The sequence below is a fragment of the Lagopus muta genome, chromosome 2 (assembly GCF_023343835.1).
Source record: "Lagopus muta isolate bLagMut1 chromosome 2, bLagMut1 primary, whole genome shotgun sequence".
NCBI lineage: Eukaryota > Metazoa > Chordata > Aves > Galliformes > Phasianidae > Lagopus > Lagopus muta.
In genome coordinates, this window is record NC_064434.1 from 71634082 (window position 1) to 71644109 (window position 10028).

The 10028-nt window shown below is 35.5% G+C and overlaps 1 protein-coding gene across 2 annotated transcripts in view; it reads left to right on the top strand.

Annotated features, from left to right (window-relative positions):
* Window positions 1–7709, top strand: part of MAP3K21 (mitogen-activated protein kinase kinase kinase 21) — a 43226-nt gene extending 35517 nt beyond the window's left edge. For both annotated transcript variants that reach the window (XM_048936312.1, XM_048936313.1), the window contains 4 exons: window positions 20–170; window positions 997–1091; window positions 2739–3527; window positions 4505–7709. In XM_048936312.1, the coding sequence (XP_048792269.1) occupies window positions 20–170; window positions 997–1091; window positions 2739–3527; window positions 4505–4929 (1460 nt within the window). In that variant the 3' untranslated portion in view covers window positions 4930–7709. The remainder of the gene's footprint in view (window positions 1–19; window positions 171–996; window positions 1092–2738; window positions 3528–4504) is intronic.
* The last annotated feature ends 2319 nt before the right edge of the window (window positions 7710–10028 follow it).

A 10028-nucleotide genomic window follows, 5' to 3' on the forward strand; every position in this document is an offset into this window, starting at 1 on the left:
TTTTAAATCCAATTTTCAGTAACTTCAGATGAAAGCAACAAAACTTGGGGAAGGAGCACAACTTACCACCAAGAAGAGTTTGAAGAAGTGAAGAAAAATTTTAAAAAGAGAGGTTGTACATGGGGACCAAGTTCAATTCAAACAAAGGATCGTGCAGATTGTAAGGACAAGTATGTCTACTGCATTTTGTTTGATAATACTAAGCATCCTTGGTAACTAAATCACTGTAGTAGGTGATTTCTTGCCTTTCCTCAGACTGTCCTGAAGAACTGCAAGCACAGCCCTCAGTAATATCTTCCAGTGCAATTACATAAGACTGACTGCATACGTGAAGCACAGTACTCACCAGCAGCATCATTCACATTAACCAGCACAGGTTAAGAGGGTTCTGAGCTTCAGCTGAGCACATTTATTCTCAGATTTTTTTTTTCTGATTGCTGAAAATTGGAGGTTGGCTATTTTATGATGAAAAAGACCCTCTTCCTTTTCTTCATACAGTAACTTCAGTGCGTCCTTTTTGTGTGTGTGTGTGTGTGTGTGTGTGAAGATATCCATTCATTTACCTGGTTAGTAAGCTAGTCAGACCGTCCTACTGAAACTGGCTTTGTTATTTTTGTTTCTTTGAAAACTCACTGTTTGTGATTGTAATTTATTATATTTGTGTCACTTCTTTGAGAGTGCATCTGTTGTCCAGGTTTTCACTGACTTTTGTTCTTCAGTAGATAGTTAAGGTCCATTTTTCTTTGACTTTTTTTTTAGCCTGTCATCCTGAAACTTTCTTGTTAGTATAAATTCTTGATCCTAAGCTATGTTATCAATTTATAGTCTTAAGACTATGCTATTTCTTACATGCATTTTTTTAACTTTGAAAAGCTTTTCTGTTTTCAAGTTCTATATAACTGTTTATAGTTTGAAAGGAAATGCAACATCTTTCTTTTTTAAGTGTATGTAAGCACAGTATCATCTGAAATATCAAAGTACCTATCATTGTTTCAGAATAAGACCCCTTTCAGATGGCAGCAACCCTTGGTCAACACTTGTAATGAAAAATCAGAAGGGTGTTCCTCTAGCTTCACTGTTTGTGGACCAAGGTAAGAGCTGTTCCAATGTTACAAAGCACATTGTTCCTCAAATATTGTGCACGTTATTAAGAGTTCTAATGCTACAGATATAATTCAAATTATAAAAAAAAATTGTTACACTAAGTGTGAAGTAATCTTTAGCTTTCTATTACTAGCAGCTAACAGACAGGTTGCATGAGGTCTGCCATAGCATGCAGATTTTTTCCATGTTTTTGAGTTGTCAGGCTGATCTGTATGTTAGGTCTGTGGTCACTGCTGTTTAGATTCTTCTGTAAATAAATACATTGGCATTTAAATAATCATTAATGAGTGCTATTGTTAGTGGCCTCTCTGTACTCAGTTTAAAACTAGTTAAAACCTGTAAGTCTTCATATTTTTCCAGGTCTTAGTTTCCTGATTTTTTTTTTTTTTTTTTAGCAATATTTATTATTTAAATGTTCGAGGAAAAAAAAAAAAGTAGATTGCAAATCTTTAAGTTGGTTACGTGACATTTTGGGATTTACAGGAAACCATGAGGGAAAAAAAAAAAAGGAATATATTATTTTGAAATGCAGCAAACAAGATATTGCATTTTATGTCCATTCCTACAATGTGCTTTAGCTATTTAGCATTCATTGTAATTTTCACATTTGTGTGTGCTTTCTGTATGACAGATAACTCGAAAAAATACTGCTATCAGGAAAAACAAAGCAAAAACAAAGAAACAACTGTGGTATAACTTGTAGTCCAGTAGCTATAGATTTATGTCAACTGGAAGAGAAAATAGTAAGCTGCTTGGATGTTGGTGGGGATTTTTTTTTTTTTTTTTTTTAGGAAAAAAAGACTCATGTATACTGGTAGGACTATTAAAAAGCAGACAGACAAACAACAGACAAAACCAAAAAAAACTCAGAGACTAAACAGAGAGCAATTCTGTGGGTTTACTAGCATGTACTAAACCCCTACAACCAGAGCAGACTAAACAAGTTTACGTGTTTCAAATATTTCCATGTTTGTTCTATAGTGCTCAGTAGTTTACGATAGAATAAATCATGTGACCTATGTGCACGTTCCATTTTTTTTTTTGTCATTAGGTGTGAAATGTCACGTTTGCTCCTTACTTCAGACATAATTAATTGGAAAATATACTAGCAATTCATTTGATTTTGAAACACAGCTTCATTGAAAGTGTTGCAAATAATCTGTTCCAGATCTTCTCTGTCACTTTGTGTTTATTAAATCAAATAACTGTAAAGCATACATGAAAATATTTCTCATGTGGTCTAAAAAGCACTACCAAAAGCAAGCAGAAGCAATACTCTGCTGAAGTTTGGAAGATTTTTTTTTTCTTTCTAGAAATTAAGCTTATGCGCTAAGATTCATTTGCAAGCTGCTCCTGCTAGAGTTTGCTTTTTGAGTTACGTGAAGTACGACATTTGTAATGAAATAGTACCTCATATGTTCTAAAGACTAAATAGAAAACCTGAAAATGTTTAGGCTTAGAATGTGAACTCAAAACTCAAAATGTGAGTCTCTCTGATCTTCTGACTACATCTAAGGGGAGCGTACAAATCTCAAAATTGATAACTGCAAGTAAGAGGAAATCCTGGTGTACATATGAAGATATACGTGAAATAGTTGAATTGTAATTCTAAAGTATGTTGTAATTTTTTTCAGATGTGTGCACTGATAAGAAACTTCTCCCTGAAAGTTTGGACAGTAAAAGACCAAAGTCAATTAAGTTGCCAAGTCAGGCCTATATTAACCTACCTCTTTGGAAGGATGATCAAGGAGAGAATACAGTAGAACATGAAAGCTTTGAAGAAGGAACCTCTGCCAGTTCTACAAATAGTACTCCTCAAATGACACCTACAAACAGTCTGAGCAGAACACCGCAGAAGAAGAAGACTGATTCAGTTCTTTATGGATGTGCAGTCCTCCTCGCATCTGTTGCTCTGGGCTTGGATATTAGAGAGCTGAACAAATCACAAGGTCCAGATGAACTCTTGCCTAAAGATGAGAAGAAGAAACGTGATGGAATATTTCAGCGTGCTTCAAAATTTCGCAGGAGTGCGAGCCCTACAAGACTGCAGTCCAGAAAAGAAGAAACGGGTATTCCATCCTTAAATCCAGCAGCAAGTACTGTGAATCTTCTCTCTATGCCCTCCATTTCCACAAAATGCCTACTTCAATCTGACAGTGAAGATACATATGTAAGCAGTGTGCTTGGTGATTGTGATCCACGTAATTCTAATGAGGACTTTTTATCTTATGAAACTTATGAAAATAAAAGAGAACAGACAATACAGATGGCTCCTAATACAGTTTCTGCACGATTGAAAAATCAGCCTTTTAATCTATGTCTGCAACAAGAGTCTCAAAAAGTTCCAAATGCTTCCTCAATGAAGACAAGTGTGTTGAGTCATAGACGAACCTTATCAGATGGGAACAATTTTCACACCACAGGTAAGTGATTGAGAATTTAAAATGTGGGGGGATTGTTAACTTCAGAAACAGAAAATGTAGGGAAACTAACCATTCACTACTGACTGGGTGTTTGTCATATGTTCAAGTGTTAGGTCAGCCTTCATAAATGTATGCAGTTAAGCTTTAGGTGTCCAAACCCTGAGCTGTCTGCACTTGGAATAGTATCCTGTTACAGGGAAGGTATTATTAAGATTCAAGTGGAACAGTTATTTCCTCAGGTATTGCAAAAACAGATTTCCCTAGCTTTTTTGTTAGCAATAATGTGTTTTTTGTGTGAAAAATTCATAACACTGAGAGAAATGTTTGCTTGTTTCACGGTCTGCATATGTGAGGGAATTAGCATCATTATAATACTGTACATTTTTAAGTTCAAGAAGAGAGAATCTGATATGATTTGATTTGCTTGTTTGACCGAGGAGTTGTCATATACTCTGCAAATCTTTGAGCTAAGCTGTTGATTAAAAAAAATTGATTTAAAAATGACTTTAAATTTGGTTAAGGTGCAAGTGGATTTGTTCATAGTTAATGAATTCTTGAAAAGAACAGGAGTTCTAAACTGCACTACTGGTGTTCTATAGTGGCTTAAATGTAATATCCTTTATGGTACTCTGTGCGTATGTAATTATTCATAACAACCTGACAAATATTGATGGCTGTATTCTACTGTTAATATTCATTCAAGAAGTGGATAATTAATGCTTTTTCTTGTTTCTAACAATGACATAGAAATTTTTATAGTCTCTAACAAAGTATAGAAGAAAGATTTCATTGAGCACTGCTGATCCTTCTTTAGGAAATTCCCCACGAATGTATATGAATGTCTTAATTTTTTTCTTTTTTTAAGAAAAAAAAATCATTAATGCTTGTGGTAACACAGTTTTGCAAATGGCAAAGAAATCAAGGAGGCACAGAGTTTAAATTCTTCTCTTGTTTGTCTGACCTTTTCGTTCTGTCAGCTAATGGATTTGCTTCAACCGATGATGTCTCCAAGTTGCCCGTTCTTTCAGTTACTGGAGCTCTACATTCTCCGTCTCTTCAAAGAAGCAGCAACCACTGTGGTATTTCAAATGAAAAACAAAGAGCTATGAATATTATATCAAGGCCTCGACCTTCTTCTGTTAGAAGTAAAATTGATCCATGGCAGATTCTTCCGCATATTATGAAACCAAACTCTAAAGACTCCAAATGCTTAGAGGGCGGTACAGATCCAGACGTTCACCTCTTGCCAGACACTGAGGAAAGAACTAACTGCCACATGCCCTCATTACTTGATATTGATGTGGAAGGTCAAAACAGAGACTGTACTGTGCCTTTATGTCGAATGAAGAGCAAAACATGCCGGCCGTCTATATATGAACTGGAGAGAGAGTTTTTGTCTTGAGTGCCTTTCATTTTAAATATTTTCTTTTTAAAGGAGAACAAATATAAAATTCTTGTCCACCTAATGCTTTATGCTGCTGTTTTTTTGATGTACTGTAACAAATAGTACCAAAATTATTAAAGTGGGCAGCTAATTAAGGAAGTGTGATAGGTGCCTTTTTCAAATGGAATCCCAGCTAGTACTTCTAGAAGCACAATACTTCTCAAAGTTCCTGAGCGTATTTTGAATGATTAAAATAACATACTCATCTCCCTCTGCAGCGTTACATACATTTTCTATAAATTTGAATTATTTTTCTGGAAATCTAACTTTGCACATTGAAAAACTGAAGGACATGTGGTAACATTGTGTTCACTCAATAAGAGTTTAGCATAAGGAGTTATCTGCAGCTAGCTTCTATATGCCTTGTAGAATTATGAAAGGGGTCAAGGGCTTAAGATGCCAGTATAGAAAACTGTTCAGTCCCCATTAATGGCTGGTTACATTTTGGCATGTTATACTGAAGTTGGTTAAGGACCAGCAGCTGCATTTGCAGTCTTTGCCCTTGGTGTTTGAGAGAACTTTCAACTGTGTGCATTAGTTTCTTCAGAAAGTTTTACTGCTTATGTAAACACTTGGGTTTCAGCCACTATATTGATTTGAGAAAGTAAACTTTAATATTTTGATTGGATTAAAGGTATTTGACATGCTTTCTAATGTGAAACAGCATTCCTTGTAGGTAAGGATACACTGGAATGTAAATATTTGTACTCTTAACTTTTTGAAGACTGCAGTGTTTGCACTGAAAAGAATATTCTTGGCTTGGAATTTTTTTTTTTTTTTGTATGATGGAGAGGATTATGCCCTCTAGCCCCTCTTTATTTTTTAAAAACTCTGCTGCACTTTTTATTGAGAAAAAATTGATGGGATTAAGAATGACTGTTTTTTGGGGTTTAGGTGATTCAGCAGTGCGTTCTACTGCGCACAAATTTTAGAGCAGCAAAAACGAAGCATTGACATTTTCATTATATAATTTCTGAAGCTTTTCTTCCTAAATTTACTACTGATAGCCCCCTTAGAAATTAAAGGGCAAAGAGATGTGCTTGGCTGCTTTTCAGAGATACGACAGTTTCATAAAATTCCAAATAGTTAATTGTGGTGGGAGGCTTAACCTTGATTAAAAAATAACAATAAAAAACCTTAACAGTTTATTTACAATTTCACTAAGTGAATAAGTAAAACCAAGTGTACAGTCTCTTTTATTTGATGAAAGCATTTCTAGAATTAAAGGAACATCCCTCATATTCCAATACTTGAAATCTTAATTTGCATATCTTTTGACAAATAGTCTTCATAAATAAAATTAGGTCACATTAGAGCAACATTACCATGTACTCCTCAGAGCAGTACTTTGCTGAGGCTTTTTGTTGTTTGTTCTGGGGTCCAAGTGTTCAAGTGTTAAATAGAATACACATTTACTTAAAAGCTTCAAAGCCAGGAGATTAAAAAAGGAAAGTTTCTATTTTAAGGCTGGTATGCAGTAGGTTGGTTACTTTGAGAATGGTAGGTAACTAGACATACAAAATCATGAAATTGAAATCACATAGAGTGGAACACAGATAAATATCATTTCCCAGCTACCTAAGTGAAAGTAGAAAAGGGTTTCCTTCAAATAGTATTTTAACTGAAAGTGAAGACAAATAGATTAGTTGTCTGTAAAACTACATGCCTGCATAGCAGATTATTACATTTTGTTCAAACACTCTTATTTCAGTAATCTTATTTCCTTGTCAACGTTATTCAAGTTACGTGCTGTTATTTGACTTTTCTTTAAATTCAGTTTCATCAGTACACTTCAGTAGATGAAATCTATTCCAGTTCTGATAAAAAAATGTTTTTGTAAAACAGTTGTGTAATGCACATGGATCAAATCTTGAATCTATTTTGCTAGTCCATTTATCTTCAGGGCATAATTAGAAACCTAGAACATTATGTGTATTTCAACTCCGATCAATTACTCTGATGCAACACTGAGAGCAAAGGAGTTGATTGTATTATATGTTTCTAAAGAAAGTGTCTCTGTTTTGCTTTCTAAAGGAAAATCTCAGGTGCTGAATTAATTTTGACTTACAAACTTTTGTATTTAAAGGTTTATATCACTTGTGGAATTTTGCACCCTTCATTTTGTAATCAGAGTCAGCTTAAAATGCTCTTTGTGGGCTATATTGTTTTCACTTATCAGTGGCTTATCTCATTGTTAAACAAAGACTTCTATTTCTGTTCAGTTGATAATTTTGCTTGAGAACAGGTCATATTATGACCAGCCCAGTGTATTATAATTAATTTAGAAGTATGTATTCCACCTCTCAATCTGAGAGGGTTTAGGTAAGCCATCTTAATTAATTTTTCTTTTGTGATGCAGTCTTTCTAAGCTTTAGTCTATAGAACTTTATTCTTGTTTTTCATAGTTCCATAGGCCAGTCTTCACTGAATCTAAAAAAGAGAAAAAGAAAAATATTGCAATCGTGGTTTTGCAGTCTCTGTTTTACTTGCCACCAGAGAAGCTTTTTATGAAGTTAGAGCTATCTGGTATGCTTTAAGTAATCTGTCTTGTTTGAAGTTATATTTATTTCAATGTAGGTTAATAGTCTGACCAAATAATAAATTATGTTGATTGTTTTAGCATAAAACTGAAGGTGCTCATGCTACAAAGATTAAGATAAACACTTGACATGCTGTTTTACAAAACCTGATGATTTAAATGTTTTTATTTAAAAAATAAATGTTTTGTAGCTACTGGATTGCAAAGTGACCTGCATTTTCTTGTAAAAGATATATTTATAGTATCTTAACTTTTACAAATGGGTTCTCAAGGGAATAGCCAGGAACTGTAGACTACTGCCAGTCTATTCTTGGAACGTTAGGGTGCAATTGTTAATTTAAGTTTAATTATCCAGCTCGGCAGGTGAATATTCTTGTTATTCTTGTATTTGATGTGGGCAGAAACATACAGTGTGAGCTTTTTCTTTCTTTTCTGTGAGCATATATATTTTGGGGCTATTATAATGATAGCTGTGTATTACAGAGTTGTTAGAGTAGTATTGAAATTCTGTAAATGAAGTTTGCACCTGATTGAGCATCAAAAATACGGGTAAGGATTTATTTGTGTGGTTGTTGTTAAGACAAATGGAGCAATGATTTTTCATGTAATATTTTCTGTGACCTTTTTTTGTGAGCTTTCCTTTTCCATTCTCCACATTACATTATGGGCTTTTTAGCCCACCTTTGGATAGGGAGATGAGGAAGTATCTGTTTGCACAGCAACAATATAATGAAGTCTCCAGTGGTGCAGTGAAATTCAAAACTGTGAGCCCAATCTTATAAAGACATCCTTGTGTGAAGATTTCAGTGAGGCTGATGAGGTAATATACATTTCATGTAGCCAGTGAGTGTCAGTATTGAGCCTAGGTATGAGTATTTATAAGCCAAGCTGCACAGGCAATTTATATTGTTGACAATATATTGTTGTAATGATTTGCAGAGAAGTGTATGACAAGGGAAAAGATTCCATTGCTCATTAGCCACCTCCCTTTTTAGAATGACCAACCAGGTTACTATGCTGCGTACAGCATGAGACTTTCTCTGGCACATTTTTTGATGCATATGTAAGGTACCCCAGGTTTTCCAGCATTAGATACTCAAAATTAAGGCCACTGAGTCCTTGCAAGAATCTAACAGATGTCTTTCTGGTTGTAAGTAAAAATGAGCAAACCAAACTCGAATTAGCCATCTCAGTATTGTTAGAAGTCCAGTAAATTGATAGAATAGCTGTTTTCATACAATTTCATGATATCCTGAGTTTGGTGGACACTCAAGGATCATTGAGCTCAATTTCTCACTCTACACACCACTACCCAAAATCCAAATAATGTGTTTGAGAGTGTTGTCCAAATGCTTCTTGAACTCTGGCATCTTGGGGCCGTGACCACCACCTGTTCCAGGGCCTGAACAGTGCCTCAACCAAGTGCTTTTTTCTAATAAGCTAGAGAACAATGCACAGAGCTTTGCAAGTAGGATGGATTTACTTTATTTCACATAATGAATTGTTTAGGTTGGAAAAGACCTCTAGAGATAATGTGACACCTTCCGCTGTTCAAGCAGGACCAGCATTTTGTGCAGGACCATGTCAAATTGAGTTCTGAATACTTCTACAGATGGAGACTTCTGTGCCAGTGTTTGATTGCCTTCACTGTAGAAATGTTTTCTCATGGTCGTCACGGTGGAGCTTCCTCCAGGCTGAACAGATGGAGCTCTCTAAGCCTTTCATCATGGAAGAAGTGATCAAGTCTCAAATATCTTCATGGCCCCATACTGGATTTACTCTGGTAAGCCTGTATTTGTCTGTCTTGTAAAGCAGAGTCAGAACTGGATGCTTGGGACCACTGAGGTAACAGAAATGACTATTCATTTCTTTCACTGTTTTGCAAGATTTTTATCAGATAGGAGTAGGCAGTAGTAGTTTATGAAGCCTTTTTTACTCTGTGCTGCCTTCCAGATTGAAAGCAGTGTTTGTTGCTTCTGTTAAAATGGCATTTATTCTGCCAGGTAAATGCTGTCCACAGTTGTGAGGCTTGAACGATTCTTTCCCATTCCTGATGGAGAGGCAGTTGTGCTAAGAAGCAGCTGGATCTAAAGTGAGGTGTATCTGCAAGTAGTCTAGATAAGTCACATACATTGTCAAGAGATTTTAAGTTATTTTGCATTCTAGGCTTTTGATAATGCTGGATTATCACTTGCAGGCTATTTCCAAGGGCAGAGCATTCATCCAGAGGGAATCCACTGTTCAGGTGCCTTCTTGATTCACTTAGAGAAATGAGTATGCATCTTCTGCATGTGTACATGCTGTCTAGAATGTTTGAGGCAAAATGTGAATGTTTTATCAGCCACTCTAGTTCTTAGCCAAGTACCTACTTTTCTCATAGTAGAATCCCTGTAATCATTCGTTTTGCTGGCTCCACTCTCAATAGTGGAAATTTTCATCACTATTCCTTATTATACGTGATGCATCTACTTGATGGCTGGCTCTTGAGACTGGAACAGAAACACTCCAGCAAGTATTC